The following is a 21440-nucleotide window of genomic DNA, read 5'->3' on the forward strand; positions in this document are numbered from 1 at the left end:
TTTACAAAATGCCTTGCCGTAGTCGCAGCCTACATAAGAAGGCAACATATCCATGTCTTTCCATATCTCGACGACTGGCTAATAAAACCCAACAGTCAGACACAGTGTCAACACCATACACGTTATGTAATACAAACCCTACACACACTAGGGTTCTCAATAAACAACCAAAAATCTCACTTACAACCAGTGCAGGTTCAACAGTATTTAGGAGCCACATTAAATACCCAAACCACACTTGCAAGTCCAAAAGGGTACAATCATTCCACAATATATTATCACAAACCCAGCCAAACCAACAGTACACAGTCAAGTTTGTCATCAAACTGTTGGGCATGATGGCATCCTGCATCGCCATTGTCCCGAATGCAAAACTAAACATGCAGCCCTTACAACAGTGCCTTGCAAAACAATGGTCACAGGCACATGGTCATCTTCAAGATATAGGAGGTTATTACAACTTTGGAGGAAGTGGTAATCCGTCCCAAAAGTGATGGTAAAGTGACGGATATACCACCAGCCGTATTACGAGTCCATTATATCCTATGGAACTCGTAATACGGCTGGTGGTAAATCCGTCACATTTGGGACGGATTACCACCTCCTCCAAAGTTGGAATAACCCCCATAGTGTTAATAAACCGCCAAACACACATCTCGCTTCAGTGGCTGAATTCCACAAATTTAAGTAAAGGGCGGCCACTTCAAGACCCTGTGCCTCAAGCCACACTTACAACAGATGCATCAATGATCGGATAGGGAGCACACCTCAACAATCACAACATTCAGGGGCAATATGACAACAAACACAAACAACTTCACATAAACCACTTAGAATTGCTAGCTGTATTCCTAGCACTCAAAGCCTTTCAACCTCTTCTCGTTCACAAACACGTTATCATCAAAACAGACAATATGACTACAATGTACTACCTAAACAAACCGGGAGGGACCCACTCATCACAACTGTCTTCTAGCACAAAATATTTGGCATTGGGCAATTCACAACAACATTCACCCTATAGCACAGTACATTCCAGGGATTCACAATCAATTAGCAGATTGTCAAGGCCCAATTCCTCGGGATCTGTGCGTTGCTGATTAGAGGCCCACATCCAGGCAGCACCAACTCAGTGGTTTAAATAACACTGATAGTTGGAGAGGCCAGGCAGGGGGAAGGGTGAGCAGGGTAGGAACAGCTTGGAGGGAGATCTGAAAAGGAAAAAGGTTAGAGACAGGAAAAAACACCAAGAGAATTAATCATCAATCAAACATGTCATGCTACTGTATATTGCATTCTTTCCTTCTAATAAACATTCTCAAAGGTGGCGCAGAATCCACAAGAATGGCACTCCAGACGAAAACGCTATCAGAGAGCATATGCCAGGAGCTCAAACTATAACTCAATGAGAATTAAATTTCATTATTCAAATGTTCACCAAAACCCAGCGTATGCCAGAAGCTCAAGATATGACTCAATATGAACTTGCTTTCATAATTAAAATGTTTCCCAAAAAACATATGTTGCATACAGTATTTCTATCATCAAAACATCAATGCGCTGTTTATAACTTTCTCAGCAAGATTGTCAAAACATTACAAAGTATCAAAAGAATTCTTCAGAACGCGCTATTGTTTGTTAAATACACAAACAGCCGCTCGGCTCCTGCTGGACTGTACAAAGAAACAAAGTAACAGTTGCATTCAAATAAGCATCGGCAGGAAAAAACCCATCAGAACTCAGACATGAGCGAAAGCTCGATTCCCACTGAATCCAATTAAGAAACACTGTAGCAAAGTTGTAACCGAAATAAACACCGGTGGAGGAAAGCCCCGTCAGAACGAGCTTACCAGGAGCGAGTTCCACCACTCGCTTGTCTCCAAATCTCAAGGGTGGGGAGGCTCCAGGGATAAACCTCTCGAAGGCTGAATTCAAAATAGTGAGCACTGGAACTTGGGTGTGGCTGGCTTTTATAGAGAAGCCACACCCTAAAGATGGCTGCCACTGAAGGTTGCTGGGACATGAAGTCCCAATGATACTGTGTGTGTTGGATGAGGGCAATGAAGCCACCATCGGGCGCTGCCTCCAGGCAGATGAATCTTGCCGCAAAGAGGACGGGCGGAAAGTGGATTGAGACCGCGCCAAGGCTTAACGGGACAGGGTTTCCTCCAACTTCTGACACAGATGTTCTCAGCCGGGATCATCAGCAAACACATGAGTGGGAAATTCACCCCAGGTACTTCACAAGTACTTCCGCCAATGGGGAACACCAGACATAAATCTATTCACCAACAGCCAGAACGCAAAATGCCAAAACTTCGCATCCAGGTTCCCACACCCTCTATCCAAGGGCAATACTCTATGGATCCACTGGTCAGGGATATTTGTTTATGCTTTTCCCCCCTCTCCCGCTCATTCCATTTCTGGTCAACAAACTGTCAAAACAAACTCAAACTCATATTTATAGCGTCAACGTGGGCATGTCAGCCATGGTACACGACATTATTAGACCTATCACTAGTACCACACATCCAGCTGTCAAACAGGCCGGATCTGTTGACACAAAACAAACAACTTATCAGGCACCTAAATCCAGCAATGCTCAATCTAGCAATCTGGCTCCTGAAGTCTTAGAGTTTGGATATCTACATCTTCCACCAGAATGTATGGAAGAGGGTAAACAAGCAAGAAAACCCACTACCAGGCAGTGCTATGCAAACAAATGGAAAAGGTTTGTCTTTTACTGTCAATCCAAACACAACACCTCTTTCCGCATCCATACAAGACATTGTAGGTTACTTACTTCACCTACAAAAAGCAAATGTAGCTTTTTCATCCATTAAAATACATCTCACAGCTATTTCAACCTATTTACAAAATTATACAAAACAAGTCTCTATTTAGAGTCCCTGTCATCAAAGCCTTCCTGGAAGGGCTAAAACGTATCATACCACCAAGAACACCACCAGTGCCTTCATGGAATCTCAATATTGTACTCGCACGGCTCATGGGTCCACCATTTGAACCCATGCACTGATGTCAGATTCAATATATAACGTGGAAAGTAGCATTCCTGGTTGCAATCACTTCATTACGAAGAGTTAGTGAAATACAAGCATTCACTATTGAACAACCCTTTATACAAGTACACAAACATAAAGTAGTACTTCGCACAAACCCAAAATTCCTACCTAAAATCATCTCACCGTTTCATATAAATCAAGCAGTGGAACTTCCAGTCTTCTTCCCACAGCCAGACTCAGTAGCAGAAAGAGCGCTGCATACATTAGACATTTAAAGAGCTTTAATGTAGTACATTGACAGAGCAAAATCATTTAGGAAAACTAAACAGTTAGTTGTCGCAGTCCAAAAACCGCATACTGGTAATCCTATCTCAAAACAAGGACTAGCCAGATGGATAGTAAAATGCATCCAAACCTGTTACCTAAAAGCTAAAAGGCAGCTATTAGTAATACCAAAAGCACATTCCACCGGGACAAAAAGAGCAACAATGGCATTTCTAAGAAATATACCAATGACAGAAATCTGTAAAGCAGCCACTTGGTCAACACCCCATACATTTACTAAGCATTACTGTGTAGATGTGTTAGCAACACAACAAGCCACAGTAGGACAGGCTGTACTAAGAACACTATATCAAACAACTTCAACTCCTACATGCTGACCACTGCTTATGGGAGGAAAACTGCTTTGTAGTCTATGCATATCATGTGTGTCTGCAGCTACACATGCCATCGAACGGAAAATGTCACTTACCCAGTGTACATCTGTTTGTGCATTGTTCCGCTGCAGATTCACATGCGCCCACCCGCCTCCCCCGGAGCCTGTAGCCGTTTAAGTTACACATTCATTTGTACATATGTGTGTGTGTGTGTGTGTATATATATATATATATATATATATATATATATATATATATATATATATATTCCATTTGCATGGACTTCTCTTTTCTTTACACTCTATCACTCCTACCTTACCCTCTGCGGGAAAACAATCTAAGATGGAGTTGATGCCCATGCGCAATGGAGCCGAAGAGGAGGAGTCACTCGATCCTGTGACCCGAAAAGACCATATACACATTCCACTCTAAATATTTGTAATGAATTTTAAAAAAATAGGCCTGGCCAGCAGACTATTAAAGCTTTCTATAATGAAACTTGATAACATCTCACAGGCACAGCTGTGGCTCTTACTATGCACTGAAGGCTGTGGTCTCTTCACAGCACTGACTCTAGTCCCTCTCCAGCTCCAACACCTATTGCTGAGACTACTGCTTTCAGTGCACAAAAATTAAGTTAGAGCCTAATGTACTGCTAAAGTGCAATTTTTAACGGAGCCATGGTGACTTGAATATGTTCCTTGTTGGAACTGCGCTCATGTGCTGAGGCCCTCATATTCTTTACTTTTGAATGCGGAACAATATAAGCTGTTAATTGACCACCTCATGTTGTGCCATAATTATGGGGACTGATAATTAACTTAGTTGTTATTGGTGTGTTAACCTCATGTGGCCTGTCCTAAACTATTCAGTAAACCCACTAGTTGAAATGACCTAGCTCGAGTTCCAGCTTACAGACTGGCACCAGTAATTGACTCAAATGGACTTGGTTCATTTCAGGTTACAACCTGACTCGCTTTTGAGTATTACTATCTTGTTTAATAGTCACTCTGCGTATAGTAGCTTCAAGTGCCAGCAAGCCTATATGTTCCTTCCCCATTCACCTTTTGACTGTTATCCTTCTTAATTGGCCTGGTGCTTGTTGAGCATGTCCTACAGATGGCTCTTATCTTTGAGAAGCTCTTACATTTCTCCTAAAATGGGTGATCATTCTGATGGTTTAGGGTGCAAGTGCTGTGCAGTGTATATGTAGATGCATCCTTATTGTGAAGGTGGATGTATGCTAAAGATCAGCTAAGGATCAAGGTCTGCTTTTGTTCTTGCTGTATGAAAAATCCTATAGTATGATGTATGGCCTGGTTAATAGGCAATGCTTGCAAACACTGTTGGTCATCAACTGCAGTCCTTCTGCCCTCCACAGGTATGATAATCCAATGGTTTGCACATCCGTTTTATAGCCCTCTTTTTCCTTCTTCCTCCCCTTCTTGTTTATAACTTCCAGGATTGCCTGCACCGCGGATGAGCCCGAAGCCATCCCAACCGGCACGCTGATTGATGTGGCCCATCATCTGGGCTCTCTGCAGTACAGAGTCTGGAAGAAAATGCTGAACGCCATTAAAGTGGGTAAGGAAAGTATACTGCAACTTCACTCCGAGCAGAATAATCAGTGCAGATTTCTGTTAACAGAGACTGGGTGAGATGTTCCATATAAAACCAAATGTTAAAGTGATGTTATAGTTGGGTGAAAATATCAGTGACAATGTTACATTTGAAACTCAAAACACACATTCACTAGTTATACTTCTAGTAACTATCTCGTACCCTAAGCTAAATTTCAAATGTTGGAGAGATGTCATGTCCCCCCGCCCCCCCCCCCCCTCCCTTGGGTTTGCACTTCTGTTTTGATTGGCCACCAGTGGTAGGGGATACAATAGGGGCAGTAATTCTAAGGGTAGAGGCAAGAGGGTTTTCACCAAACCCTCTGCTGCCACCACCACCAAACCCTGACTTGCCAACCAGTCCCCCTGGGGACCGTTGTGCGTCTCCTCGGTATGATGGCTTCTTTCATTGCCATAGGCCCTCATGCCACATTCAACATGCATCTGTTGCAGAAGTGCATAGTGCAACAGTGGACTCAAGCAGAGGGTCAATGGGAAAATGTATTGTTGGTCGGTAGTCGAGCTTGCCTCTCTGCTGTGGTGGAACACCAGCAATCTCCTCAAAGGCCCAGTTCTGCAGAGAACCATAACAGACGCCTCCCTCAAGGGTTAGGAAGTGCATTCACAAAACCGGACTGTCCAAGGTTGCTGGACTCCCAGCAGAAATGTCTCCATATCGATCACCTGGAGTTGCTAGCTATTCACGTAGTGCTAAAAACCTTCCTTTCTCACACAATTTGCAAAGTAGTCCTGATCAAAACAGAAAAAAATGACTGCAGAGTATTCTCTCCAAAAGCAGAGGGGCACCAGATCCCCTTAGCTATCTCATCTAGCCCAATCCACTTGGAGGTGGATTCTCGGGTACAACATTCACCTGTTAGTGGAGCATCTCCCGGGAGCAGACAATGACTGTGCAGATCACCTCAGCAGGAGGCACCAACAAGTCCATGAGTGAGAACTCTGTTCACAATACTTCCAGTGTTGGGGGTCAACCAGGCATAGACCTTTTCGCCAGAGCAGAAAATGCCAAATTTCAACTCCAGGTTCCTACAGTCATGGGGCAATGTACTATGGATGAGTGGGTCATGGGTATATGCTTACGCTTTTCCATCTCTCCCACTGCTTCATTTGTGTTTCACAAACTTCGGCAGACATCTCACCATCCTAGTGGCTCCAACATGGGTGTGGCAACCATGGTTCACCACACTCCTAGAATTCTCAGTAGTTCCCCACAAGGCACTGTCAAACAGGCAGGACCTTCTCATGTAGATCCATGGAGAGATCAGGTACCCAGACCCGAGGTCCCCCTACCTTTAGATCTGGCTCCTGAAGTCCTAAATTTTGATTTATTTAAATATACCCCAGCCATGTGTGGACATTCTTAAAAAAGCGCGCAGGCTCACTACTCGTACCTATTATGCTCCTAAACGGAATAGATTTGTTCACTATTCCAACTCCAAAAACTTGGACTCTTTAGTCACAAACCCTCAAGATATTGTATGTTTATTTCTTTACTTTTTATATACATAAGGACTAGCCTTTACATCTGTAAGACTGCATGTAGTGGCAATAGCTGCAGATCTCCAAAACAGACCACACATTTCTGTTTTCAACATTCAAGTCATTAAAGCCTTTTTTGAAAGAGTAAAAAGTCATTCTATTGTACTAACAAGACCAGTAGGCCTTCCTTTTCAGCCCTTGCACTCCTGCCCCGTCTGGTTCTTAGCCTGGAAGTTTTCTTTTCTCATTGCTATTACTTTACTAAGATGTGTCGGTGAGCTTCAGGCATTAACCTGGTCTCTCAATTCCACCTTAATCTATTGAGTACATTTTTTTTCTCCCAACCTGATTCGGTTGCAGAAAGGGCTCTACATACCTTGAATGTTAAGCAAGCCCTTGTGTACTACATCGACAGAACCAAGACATTTAGGAAGACACAAAAACTGTTTGTCACTTTCTCAAAACTACACAAAGAGAGCCATATTCAAAGCTGATTTTGAGTGTTGGCTTGTTAAATGTATACAAACGTGCTAATCAAAAGCAAAGAGAACTCTACCTTAACCCTCCCAGAGTTCATTCCACCCATAAAAAAGGAGCATCAATGCCCTTTCTAGGCAATATACCTATAGCTGACATATGTCAAGGAGCTACATGGTCTACAGCATACATATTTACTAAGCATTACTGTATAGAATTGCTAGCTTGTCCACAAGCCAAAAGGGCCAAGCAGTTCTGGTTCAAACAACTGTAAAACCCACCAGTTAGCCACCGCTTTCAGGGGAGGACTGCTTTACAGTCTGTGCTAAGCATGGTATTTACAGCCCACACATGCCTCGAACACAAAATGTTACTTATCCAGTAAGCATCTGTTTGTGGCATGTAGTGATGTACATTCACAAGCACCCACCCTCCTCCCAGACACCTGTGCTTGTTATAGAAATTCTAATACAGCACCCCAACTTTTTTTTTAGCATGGAAGTCTTAGTATATTATGCTCTGCTCCTCATTCCAGCCTAACGCACCTTGCAGGAAAACAATCTAACAGTGGAGCTAGCTGATGACCATGTGCATTACCAGCAAGAGGAGCCGTCCCCATACCTTGTAACTCGAAAGACTTCTTAGAAGAAAAACAGCTTGCACACATCCGAGCCCAACACTAGATGGTGAACATTATCCCAAGCATGTGAATCTACAACATTACGTGCCACAACCAGATGCTTACTGGGTAATTAAAGGTTTCCTTTCTGTTTGCCCCCGTTGAATGTGATCCACATCAAAATGATGCTCTAAAGGTTTTAACCTCAATCTGATTATTCTGGCAGTGGCTTTGGTCAAATTTACATTAGTATCTTTTAAAATGGATACAAGCAGTTTATGGTTTTTTGCGTAATAGATATTTGGTTCCCCAAACATATGCTTTGAAAAGTTCAACAGCCCAAGTACAGGAAAGCATCTCTCGCTCAATAACAGAGTAAGATCTCTCATGATCTTTAAGAGCACTCAAAGCAAACAATGCATTTTGAACTACCTTTCCTTGGAGACAGTAGGGCACCCAAACCCACAGCAACGGCATTAACTGTAATACATAGTTATGTGGTGAAAATAGATTTAAAAGTGGTGCAGCAATTAAATCTGTTCTTAATTTCTTGAAAGCTTGATCTTGATCCACACACATTTTACATTTTTCTTAAGTAATGAATGAAATGGTTCTGCCTTAATAGCAAAATCTTTAATTAATTTGGCATAATACTTGCACATACCCAGGTATACTGGAAGTTGCTCACCGTCAACCAGAGCTGGTACTTCTACAGTTTTCAGCAAACCAGGACGTGGAACAACACCATTGCCAGAAACATGACGTTGGTATTCCACCTCTCGCACTTGAAACAGACATTTGTTTTCCTTAGCCTTAATCTCTTACCTTAATCTAAGTCTGTTTGGCGCATCATCCAATCTTTTGACCAGGAATACCTGTCAATCACTCATTGGAATACAGCAGCAGCTGAAGCCAGTCTAAAAGGCATCCTACAATATGAAAATGCCAAAATTGAGTTACTAAACATGTGAGCTGTCTAGACTCCTCATCTAATACCACTTGATTGTATGTAGAATGCATATGAAGTTTAAAAAAGAAACTCAATCCAGCCAACCTAAGAATCATCCCATTGTTTTTTGGTAAAGGATGGCCATCTACCCAGATTTCCTTATTGAGACTTCTAGGGTTCACACACCTTCTCAATTCAGTGTTCATACTTGCAACTACAATTGAGGACAACCACAAAGAAGACGCTGTGGTCTCTAACACCTTCAGAACATAACTGCTGAATTTTTTTCCAACCAATCTGACTGACATGGACACACATCTCAATTAACGTTTCAGTGGTATACACCCTTCTTTGAGCTTGATGAGATGTTCAAAATATTAAATTTGCCCATGTTTCTCCCCAAAAACCCAAGTATTCCTATCTAAAATGCACTGCTAAGTGAATGAGCTTACTGTCACCACATTCACTTCATCATTACTGTTAGAAATGGTTTCTGGTTGGCTAGGGTATGCACCTAAGCCAGGCAGAACCCACCCACTCTAGTCAGGGCAAGGGAATTACACGTCCAAGATAACCCCTGCTCACCCCCTTGGTAGCTTGGCACGAGCAGTCAGGCCTAACCTGGAGGCAATGTGTAAAGCTTTTGCACAACACACGTGATGCAAGATGTACACCACAAAGTAAACACAACATGGAGCTATGTAAAAATAAACTGTATTGCACAAAACATAATTAGAATAAACATTGCACGTCAGTAATACCCTGCTACCTTAGCAGTTGTCAGAATGTTACACAAGTTACTAATACTCTGCAAGAATAAGCAGTTGTCACATTAGAACACGTAAGTTCTCAGGATTCTTCAACATAAGCAGTAGTCAGGAATCACAATAAGAAATATATGTACTTTTCATAAACACATTATAAATATTAATAAAAGGAACATTAGAGAACATATGGCAAGTCATAAAGTACACATCAGCAAATCATGCCTGTTGCACAAGTTACTAGATTTCTGCAATGCCCATAAGAGGAACATGTACCCAATATCCACAGTGCACAAAGAGCGCAAAAAGAGTACCTGCTTTAGGTGAAAGAGGCACTCCTAGTGCCTAGAAGAGGAAGGTAGGACCCATGGCGCTCCTGTGCGCAAAAAGGGGGCCACGTTCAACTCTGGTGAGAGAGGGGTGGTCGGCACCCTCTCTTTCACCTGACAGGCCCCTGCTTGGGCCCGCAGTCTCTGGCCCCCCCCCCCCCCCGGCCTCCGCTGGCCCTACCACAAAGGGGGGGCCAGCAACGATTGCAAAAATGAAGTCACGGGGCGATCGTGCCCCTAAAGGCAGTGGCCGGGAGGAAAGGAACTCCCTTCCGCTCCCCGTGCCCTGTGGGATATAGACAGCCGCCCGCATCCTCGGGCGGCTGTCAAAATGCTGACTCGTTGGAGCAGGGGCCTCCAATGAGGCTTTCCTCCTGCTCTGGAGGGCGGCCGCACCCAGCACGGTGCCCGAGCCGCTCTCCTCTGAGCCGACACCAAGAACGGTGATTGCTGGTGCCACGGGGGTGCGTCTGGAAGCTCGGTTCGCCCTGGGGGCACAGCTGGAGCACACTCGCTCCTCTCCTTTTCCTGCTTGGTGCCCTGGGGGCACAGGTTGGAGCGCGACGTGCTCCAACAATACAGTATGTACTCTGGCTGCGGCTGTGATATATCGGCACCAGGGCTGCAGTGGTGATATTGGCAATCAGGGAGCTCTTTTGAAAAGCGTGCACAGCAACACTGGTGTCCCGGGCTGCGGTGGTGATGCGGGCTGCACAGAAAGCGCTCAAGGCAATACTGGTGTCCTGGGCTGTGGAGGTGATTTATTTTCCTCTACGTTCTCTCGGCCCAGAAGACTATATACAATATGTAGATGCACCTCTGTGACACCTCCACCCTCACTGTGTACAGGCTGTCTGAAAAGTATGCACAAAGCCCCAACTGTCAATCTGCCCAGACATGGATTGGAGGCAAGCTGCAAAAATACAGAAGTCATAAGCACAGACAATTGCGCACTTTCTAGAAGTGGCATTTCTGTCACAGTAATAAAAAAATACACCTACACCAGTAGGCAGCATTTATTATCGCTATCACAACCATACCAAACATGATACCCCTGATAAATCAGACAATACCCCTTACACATAAGGCAGGACATTTCTAATGTAATCCTATGAGAAGGCAGCACTCACAGCCTAACTTGGTGTCTCACTGCTGTTTGTCACTACCAGGACTGGTCACGGAACCTGGCGCCTGTCCTGCCTTCTACAAACATGGCACCCTGCCCATAGCCTAGGGCGTAACTTAGGGGTGACTTACATGTAGTAAAAGGGGCGTTCTGGACCTGGCAAGTAAATTTAGTTGCCAGGTCCCTGTGGCAGTAAACTGCGCACACAGGCCCTGCGCTAGCAGGCCTGAGACAGGTTTGAGAAGCTACTTTAGTGGGTGGCGCAAGCAGCGCTGCAGGCCCACTAGTAGCATTTAATTTACAGGCCCTGGGTCAAGGGATACCACTTTACAAGTCACTTATAGGTAAATTAAATATGCTAATTAGGGATAAGCCAATCATACCAATTTTGCAAGGGTGAGCACATGCACTTTAGCACTGGTTAGCAGTGAAAAAGTGCTCAGAGTCCTAACGTCAGCCAACAAAGGACAGAAAAATAAGGAGGCAAAAGGCAAAATGTCATGGGAATGACCCTATAAAAGGGCCAGGTCCAACAACTACCCAAAATTTCCTGAACACACCCAGGTTTTGAAATTGTACCCAAACAACCTTGCTGATGCCACCAAAGTTATCCGGACCCAAATGTGTAACTAAACATTTCCTAAAACGTCTTATCCTTTGAATTTAACTGTAGTATAAAAATACCCAAAATGTTCAATTTGTGTCCCATCCTAACCTTGAGGACTTAAATTGGGTGGTTTTAACTTTTCCTCTGTAAAATTATCCTCAAATGTGTTCCTGGAAACAATGGTTGTTTCGATCCAAGATCCAAAGTCAATAACTGTATCCACACCTGACAGACATTTTCAGTTGGATATTTAGACTTGGGAAAATCATCCTCATTTACGTGCACACACAGTCCTAAATTGTTCATGTTAGCAGTTAAATCATCTTCATTTTCTAGCTTGCCCATAGTGTTGACACCAGTGGATTTATTATTCATCCTGCAAACTCTGCGAGGTGACTGGTGGTGTGGCACTTAGCACACTGTTTACCTACTGCATGGCAATGCTTAAAGGAAGCAATATGAAATTTAGATTCATAAGGAAAACAAGGTCCAATGACACATTTTGTGCAGAATTGGATTTGTTAAACTTGTTGGCTTCTACAATGCAGATAGTATTTTCAATTTATTTATTTATTCCGATGTTTAACAGATTCTCTTGAGTCTTGTATGTTGGCAATTTTCATTGCTTCCTCCAGAGAAGGATTTTACAGGTCAGTAACCTTTCCTGTAATTGTTTTATTAAAGCATCTTGTAACTAGTTAATCTTTTAGTTGGTCTGTAAAAGAGTGGAACTTTCATCTAGAAGCTAAAACTCTTAGAAGCCACATACATATTAATCATTTCCATAGCAAACTGTTCCCTCAAATAACTTTTGCCTCCTAATTATTAAATTTGGTGACTTAGCGAAATGGCTACCTAACCTTTTTTACAGCTTCTTTCAAATTTGTCATGTTGTTCATTCACAGATTCATACACAAAACTAGGCAAATGTGGAAAAAATCTCCTGCCCTTCCATGCCTTAAGAATGTTCAAGTCACTATCTTGTCCTGTCTTGTTTGAATTTGAACTAATCTATAGCTCCCAGATAGGCATTAAAAGCTCTAACCATTCTTTTCATTGAATAGATGGTTTTCCTGATGTGTGCAGAAAAGGCAGTGGAAGATTAATAGCTTAAATAGTAGAAATGTGAAATTTCTCCAAATATGTTAATAAAGAATATTAAACAATATAAGTTAGGCACCAAACATAGGGCCCGATTAGGAGTATGGCGATCCTAGCGTCGCCGCATCCTTGGCGATCGGACTGCCACAAGGCTGCCACCGCCTACAGATTCCTGGATCCCGCGGCAGTGGGGAAAGCCGTGTTCAATCGGTGCTGATCACGATTTGCCTTTCCGCAGAGACTGGCCACAAGAGTCCCCTGTATGGCCCATGCCTGGTCGTGGGCAATAGAGCCCCCCCCCGTCAGTGCGGTCGGAATGTACACGGTCTAGAATGGCAACTGTGTACGTTCAGACTGTGGTAGAGGCAGTGTGGCGGCATTGGCCTTGGCTCTCCCTTAGAGCCGAGGCCAATGCTGCTGCACTATCTCCACCATCCGGCCCCACGGGAACATCTTAATACAGCGGCGGAGAGACCGTTGGCTTGGCAGCGTCCTCCCCACTGCCGTATCGGCGGTTGGACTTGCAGTTTTATAATCAGGCCCATAGTGACAGTATGGCTCATCTGAAGTCAAGGAATCCAATGCAGTTGCAATATCCAAAGGTCAGGCACCTCTTCTTATTACAAGGTAGCTGCTAAACATGGTAACACTGATGCGCATGTGTGTGACATCAGCACGTAGAAAACGCACAACAATAATGGCTGCTTTGAAACAATGACAGCCTCTTCCTTTGTCCCTCTACCTTTGCTGTGTCATCTCCACACTTCAATTCATGAATGCACAGAATTCAAACAGGCAAACCTAGTACATAACAAGTATGCATCAGTGAAAGATCACAAATGGGTTGGGCAACTTCAGTGTGGATTTATTCGTCTTTAGGTTACAGGTTAACACCTAAGCTTACATGTAACATTCTATAGCATTATACCAGATGCTACCAGGATTCGAACTGACATCGTCTATTAGTTTGCGTACAGTAAAAGATACTATGCAGATATTGTAGTTACGATCTGCTTGGTTGTGTTATTGGCATTAATATGTCTCCCCAATAGGCCTCTTTCTTCAAGCTGCCTTCGTTGGCTAGATTTTTGAGGGGATTGTGAAGTGGTCTATGCTGTGACTGGATTGCATGCAGCAATAAATGGTATTAATGAAATAACACTAAGAAGCAGGATACTATCAATATATCAAAACAATTGGTTCACTCCAGGAAACTAGAGCAGCACAGCAACTAGACAAATACAAATTTAATAAATTATAAATCTTCTGGCAAGAAGTTGGACACTCCTATAATGTGTAGTTACCTGGGTGAAGCACCCCAGATTTATGAGGAACACTTGCATTATCAATAGCTTTTAATGGACCATTTTTAATTCTATATAAATTGGATGGATAGTGAAGGACGCTTACTGAACAAACGGTTCAATTTTGAACATGTTTGTAAACTTTTGTTTTTTTCAATCCTGTTGTGTAGAGTGTGCTGATGTGCCCTACTTCCTAAACTGAGTACATGCATAATAAGTGAAATGCAGCATTGAACTGCAATAAGTCAATATTTGCATTTAATATATTGCACATACTAATTTGTATATTTGATAATATCTTTAATTTCACTGTTATTAGCCATAGACTGGTATGAAAACATTAAAAGCATGAGCATTGGACTATTGGTCTCATTATATTAGAACAACTTGTGTTGATACCTCAAGTACTTTAAGCAGGTATCTGTGTACAAAGATGGACAAACCCTTAACTGACTGGCATATTTGTGCCTCAGATTTTGTTTACATTGAAAGGGTGCAGCAGCACATATCTGACTAGGACCATCTTCGGCAAGGAAGGCAAAATAATTGTAAGAGTTGCAGAGAATTGGGATATGATTTAGAACTGTAACTTTACTTTGCCGCACCATTGTATAATTCCTTGAGAATTATTTGAATCCTGCGTCATGCCTTGAGATCTGTCCTAAGCGGCATTTCTATTGCTTAGAAATATGGTTGGTGAAATTGATGACCAACAAAGAGGGAGAAGGATGTTGTGGGCTGGGTCTGTCCTCCGTGTAGCCTATAAAACATTACAAAAGAGGCCTAGCTAAAAAGAAATACCACAGGATGGATAGGAAAAAGGATTTTCCTGTTAGAAAAACCCTCGCCCACCAGGTTTACCCCTTGGTGGCATGCTTCATTATTGGGTTTCTTCCCGTTCTGCTACAGAGTGGGGCGTGTTACAACCTACGGGATACGTGGGAGCACTGATTTAGTCTTGTCAATGTGAATCATAGGAGGGATAGGAGTGGTAGGGTCTCGAGTGAGTTAAAAAGTACCTGTCTCCTAGTAATTCCAATGATTTAATAGATCTTTTGGAGGCGGTACAATTAAAAAGGGGGCTACGGTAACCTGACTTCCTAGTCTACATGTTTCGGAGCCTTACCCCTAGGCTCCTCTTCAGGGCCAAGGTTGACTCCCTCATGCCACTCCTTGTTTGACTACCTCTAATAAAAGCATAAATAATACATGCTCTGTGATTTGGTGCAATTCACCTAACTGATGTGGTGTCACAAGATGATACCTATTGTTTATGGTGTCTGTCATTGATACTCAATAGTATTTGGACTCTCATATCAAAGCTCCTCCGGGAGGGGTGTGTGCTTGTAGTCACTTTCCTTTCCTCAAAGAGACACTCACGCTCTGTGCCTAATGCTCACGGAGAGGTGCCGAAGTGTTGAGCTTTATTTGTTAGAACAGACCTTCGTCCCAATATCATCCTTTGTTCTTCATATTGGATTTCTTTCATTTATACCACTTCATTAAATAAACTATCTATGCAAGCAGATTGTCTTCTTTCATTCAATGAAAAATCTCCGCAGTGACTAGGGGCCATACGTACGAACACATTTTCCCATTGACACAAAATGGGAAAAAACCTTTGCTGCATCTGGCCCCTAATTGCTATTTTCACCTCTCCTGCACTCCCATGGGATTCTATTTTTTCAGATTAAAAGATGATTTAGTTGAATCGAGTGGTTAATTTATAGTTAATTCTAACATTAACTTCACATTTGTTTTTGGTGTCAGTCGCTCCTCTAGAATGCGTCAATTGGTCTGCTTATGATCCACATTTAAAGGAATGGATGCTTGTGCTGCTGCTTAGGAGTTTTCTACTGATTAATACCACCTATATAAACATTGGTGCACTTATTGTGTCTTCTATAGTGGGGGTTAAAATACTATCTAGAACACAGACCAATATGATAAAGTGGAGTGCAAGAATAGTTTATTATATTTGGGGTTTTATTAAGACAAAATGACACACAAGACCTGAAGGAAGTAGTAGGAATTGGCAAAGCTAAAATTGCCTTGTAGAGTAGTGGACTTGAAGGGGAGACCTGGGGATGATTTCAGACATATTTGTTTGATTTCTAAGTAAAATTACTTCTAACTAGGTTGTGGGACCTTGCGGCTTAGAAGCAGAATGGTGAATTTTGCCAGATACATATTCAACACATACTGAGATTAATGGAAGGTTCCATGTAATTTGGAAGTAAAAACAAACTCCAGCACTATAGCCATATCCAAGAATAAGAGTGTGCTGACCAGTTCCTTCTAAAGAAATTCTCATAGGGTGTAGAATACCCTACCTGCCCAGGTTAGGATAAACCCTGTCCCTTGTCACCAATGTGGTGTAGACAGTTAGTCATTATACGTGCAGTGTGTCACTCATCTTTCCACTCATGCATCTATTAATCAGTCCGCTCACTCATCCATTCATTCACCCTCTAATGCAATCACAATAAAACACACAACCTAAACAACATATTTAAGCTAAATTAAAATAATACAAGTATAAAGGAGAAGGCATACTGCCAGAACACGACTGACATATGTTTGCAATAACAAAACTAGACACAGCAGTGGGTGTTCGTCTTGCAAGGGATTGTAAATAGTCTATCCTTTAAATTTCAAGCTTGGCAGCCACAGTTGGAACCATCATGTTGGCCATCCTGGAAGGGTAAAACATTGATACACTAAGGACAACAGCATTCTATAATGATCTTGGGGTTTAGAGGGAGTGGCCACATGGAATGTGCAAATGAAATGAGTGGCAAGCAACCCAGTAGCCCTACCTGGAGAGATGCAGTACCCTCTTAAAAACATTAAGATAAACAGGAGAAACAAATAACTGAAAGGGGAATTATAAAGGGAGAACATTCAAAACTAAAGGACAGCCAACCAGCCCTGCACATTGAAGCTCCCATTTTCTGAGGGATGTATATGTGATCAGAAAATGCCATCATTCTTAGGGCAAAAGAGCCAGTGACTGATGCAGCCTGAACCATTATCCATACAGTTTGCTGTCATGGATGGAAGTATTGTGTAAATATCACTGACAGGGAAATGGCTGACCAGAGTGGACCCAAAGGGGAGGGGTGGGGGGGGTGTATTGTTTATACATATATAGATATTGTGTGTGTATATGTATATACATATATGTATATACATATATATATAATACACACATGTAAGTTTAATTTCATTTTTTTTCTTTTTTATTACAAACTCCAGGCAGACATCTAGGAACTTCTAGCAAGCATCATAGTAGTGCAAATTTTCTCCCCCTACAATCAGTCAAACAGGATTTATGGAGCGCGGCTAATCACCCATGAGGGTATCCAGGCACTAAGAACATAGCTTCTAAGGGGTTCAGTCGAACAGCCAGGTTTTGAGTCCTTTCCTGAATTCCAGAAAGGAGGTCCGTAAGTGAAGGGGCAGGTTGTTCCAGGATTTGGCTACGAAGTAGGAGTGTCCGCCACCCTTGCTTCAGCAGATGCAGGGGGTGTGTTTGAGGGAAGCGGAGTGCAGGTGTCTGGAGGGTAGGAAGTTCAGGCAGTGGTTGATGTATGCTGGCCCCTGATTGTTAAGGACTTTGTAGGTGTGGATCAGCATCTCAAATGTACATCTCGTCTGAATGAGGAGCCAATGGAACCTTGTGAGATTGGGGTGGTGTGGGCCAGTTTGGGGAGGGTGATGATGAGTCTGGCCGCTGAATTCTGTATAGTCTGACGTCTCTTCAGGAGGTGCGTGGTGATTCCTCTGTTGAATGCACAGCAGCCGGCTGGTGACTATAGTTTGAGTGACTGTTCATCTGGTGTTGACGAGGAGACATTTGAAGATTTACAGAACATGGCAAGGTAGAGGAAACCGGTGGAAGAGATCTGGTTTGGTTTTTCATGGTGAGGTGGCTGTCCCAAGATGATGCCAAGGTTGCGAGCGTGGTCTGAGTTGAGTGGGTGCTGGTCATTGTTCAGTAGGCCACAAGGAGTCATTCCACTGGAAGGTGTTGTTCCTGAAGATCAGCACTTCTGTTTTGTCGGTGTTGAGTTTTAGGCAGTTGTAATTCATTCAGTCGGCAATGCTAGTCATGTACCTGCGGAAGTTGGCCTTCGTGGTGGAGGGGTCTTCTGATCGTGGAGGATGAGCGAAGTGTTGTCTGCATGGAATATGATGTTCATTCCCTGGTTTCTGACAATGTTGGACATGTAGATGTTGAGCAGGGCTGAGGGACACTCCTTGAGGGATGCCGCAGATGATGTTCTTGGGTTCCGAGGTGAAAGGTGGTAGTCTGATTCTGTGAGCTCTTCTTGCGACGAAGTATGCAATCCATTGGAGGGCGTCTCCTTGGATTCAGATGTGATGAAGCCTTTTGATAAGGGTGTGGTGGGATATGGTGGTAAGTGCTGCTGAGAGCGCAAAGAGGATCAAGGCTGCAGTTTCTACACGGTTGAAGGGGGTTCTGAGGTAGTCCGTGGCAACGATCGGGTGGTTTCAGTGTTTGGTGTGGAATCCAGATTGGGAGGAGACCAGAAGATTGTTGATCTTCAAGTGTTCTGTGAGGTGGCTATGGATGGCCTTTTCAATGATTTTGGTGGGAAAGAGGAGCAGAGAGATTGGGTTGACTGAATGTTTCTTGAGAAGGAGTTTGACTTCTGCAAGTTTCTATACTTCGGGAAAGGTGGCTGTGGTTATGGATGAGTTGAAGATGGAGTTGAGCTCGCTGCTTATCATTTTGCTACTAGGGGTTGAAAATTTGGGGGCAGGGATCCGTGGTGCTCCTGCGTGGACTGAGTTTGCACTGGCTGTGGGGTTGTGTGGTGAGCTAGTCCCAGGCAGTGGGCAGGTGGTGAAAGACAGCATCTGGGTTTGCATCCGTGGGATCAAGGAGGCTGAGGGTGTCAGTGCTGGTGGGTTGGGGTTTGAAGAGGAGAGGCAGAGAAATGAAAGGGGTGATTATAAAATAAGAAAATTCAAAACTAAAGGACAGCCAATTAGGCCACAGTTTGTCAGAGACGGGAACTAACATCAAACTCATTCCTTACAAAGTTAATTTAACAGTTTGTATAACAAAATAAACCTATATGGAGTGATAAATACAGAGAAATAACCCACCCTTAAATGACTGATTTTAACATATGCCTTTCACAATCAATCGGCCAAGCCCAATGCTTAATAATAAACAGGTCAGACTAATGAAAATAAAATAATTTTACTGGTGAACACATTGGGCCTTTAGCTGTTATCAAGGCTTATCACCATAACCAGCTGAGGACTCCTATACAGAGCATAAGCTTTCCCTCAGGGCAATGATCAGATGCACAGTCATAAAATTACATTGTGTACACAATTACAGTTGGCAAAGCAAAATACTTGCCCTCCTAAGAGGGCCTAACGAGGATTCTGTACCCACAGTGTGTCGAGGGGCGGGGGGGGGGGGTTACCAACAACCAATGAGTCCCTAATATGGTAATCTGAGATCCCATGCAATGAAATACCTATATGCTGGCTTTAATACAAAGTAATAACAATATAGCCTTAAATGCTTATTGACTTTAACATATGCTTTTCTCAATCAGTATGTCAGGCCCTTTGTCATATGGTTTCATTACAGGCAAGTCTATAACCTTTTTTGTTGACTTTTCACCATAAGCAACTCGGACCTATTGTGTTGGTTAAAAAGACATCGCACGAGGAACCCATCAGGTATACTGGAGTAAAATAAAACAAATATGCAAAATACTTTGCCAAACTACTAGTAGAGCCTAACGGATTACAATATGCAGAGGGAGAGGGCTTTTTAAAGTAAATTGTGATAATCTTGCTGGAGTACAGGGAGTGTTAAAGGAAAGGAACTAGAATGTTGTATTTTTTGCAACACAGCCAAATGTAAATATCTGTAAATGAACTGTATACTTTCAGCAGTTGGAAAACAAAAAAAATAAAGCAAATGTATTTTTTGTTATTTTGAAATGAGCTCGAAACAGATTTTAAGAGGATCAAAACAAAATGAATACTCTTATCATTTGTGCATTTTCAAGTAAATATTCAAAGAAACTTGATTTCCACACATTTGTGTGTTTCATAGTTTTAGCAGTAAAACTGTATGTTTATGTAAATTTGGTGACCATTTCAATGGAAAATTCGCTATCTGTAAATGGCAGCATGCTACCCCACAATATTTTAGTTACATTTAAAAATCACCGCACACATGTCCATTAGGAGGTAGGTGGGTAGCAAACATTTGTCGTCCTAAAAATTGGATTGTGGTTCTAAAAAGTTTAGGAAGCCCTGGAATAGATATTTTGGTTTGGTTCCAGGTTTTCATACATAAGGCAAACTTTTTGTACACTTTTATAAATAATTCCACAAAGCTCATTGTGTGTAGCATTAGCCAAGACCTTTTTAGTTTACTAAAAGTATAGAACTGTTCTACTTGTAGGGATTTTCAACTATCCTGTTCATCCATTGTTCATTTGTCTGATTCACGTTGGTCTTCCACCCACTTCAGCATACACCATGGGACCATGGGTCAACCCACCTAAGTGATTGGCTAACTTCACTGTGAATGACTGTACGTTTTCACAGGTAGGAGAGTAGCACACAAAGTAGGTTTCTTCAGTCTTGGGGGGGGGGGCTACTATGTTAATGTAACGAATACATTATTTTGCATTTTGCCAATTTTTTTTAATTTTATTTTATTAGTGAAGGCCTGGCAACCTACCCAACAATAACATTTTATAAAACAAATACAAAAACAAAACCAGCTTTGACGAATTTAAAAGGCGCATTAACTTTGCTAGTGCTTGTTTTTATATCGCTACTAGATACATCTGTGTACAGCTTTGTATACCACTATGTGGGTCATTCTTTGCCACCTCTATATAATCCTTTCTTGAAGTATGCTACACTTTACAGTGATTCTGTATTGGTTATACTTCTATCCAATGTTTTGTCTTGTACAGCTCTCACACATGCAGAGATTATATTCCTACCTTATAATACTCAACATGATGATTTGTTTTCATGCATTTAAGTGCAAACTATGCTACACAAATGTATTGCTCAAGTATGCCGACAGACCAACATATAAATGTATTGTAATAACCACTAGCATGCATGAAATAATTAAACTACAACTATAAAATAGCATGACCACCACAGATAAAATGCACTTAAAATAATATAAATTATACAGGGCCTGAAATGGTCCAGCTCTTTTTCATTCCAGTAATTGCCGGGGGCCACACTACAAACAACTGACCTGTGAAAACCTCTACAACTTAATTTTGGATCAATGTTAAGGTCTGAGTGTTACCGATTCCTTTAGAAAGAGTTC

The 21440-nt window shown here is 42.4% G+C and overlaps 1 protein-coding gene across 2 annotated transcripts in view; it reads left to right on the forward strand.

Moving 5' to 3' along the window:
* The window catches only part of TRIM35 (tripartite motif containing 35), a 134269-nt gene that overhangs the window by 106330 nt on the left and 6499 nt on the right, over positions 1 to 21440 (forward strand). For both annotated transcript variants that reach the window (XM_069233747.1, XM_069233746.1), the window contains exon 5: positions 5145 to 5266. In XM_069233747.1, the coding sequence (XP_069089848.1) occupies positions 5145 to 5266 (122 nt within the window). The remainder of the gene's footprint in view (positions 1 to 5144; positions 5267 to 21440) is intronic.

The sequence above is a fragment of the Pleurodeles waltl genome, chromosome 5, assembly GCF_031143425.1.
Source record: "Pleurodeles waltl isolate 20211129_DDA chromosome 5, aPleWal1.hap1.20221129, whole genome shotgun sequence".
NCBI classification, from domain to species: Eukaryota; Metazoa; Chordata; class Amphibia; order Caudata; family Salamandridae; genus Pleurodeles; species Pleurodeles waltl.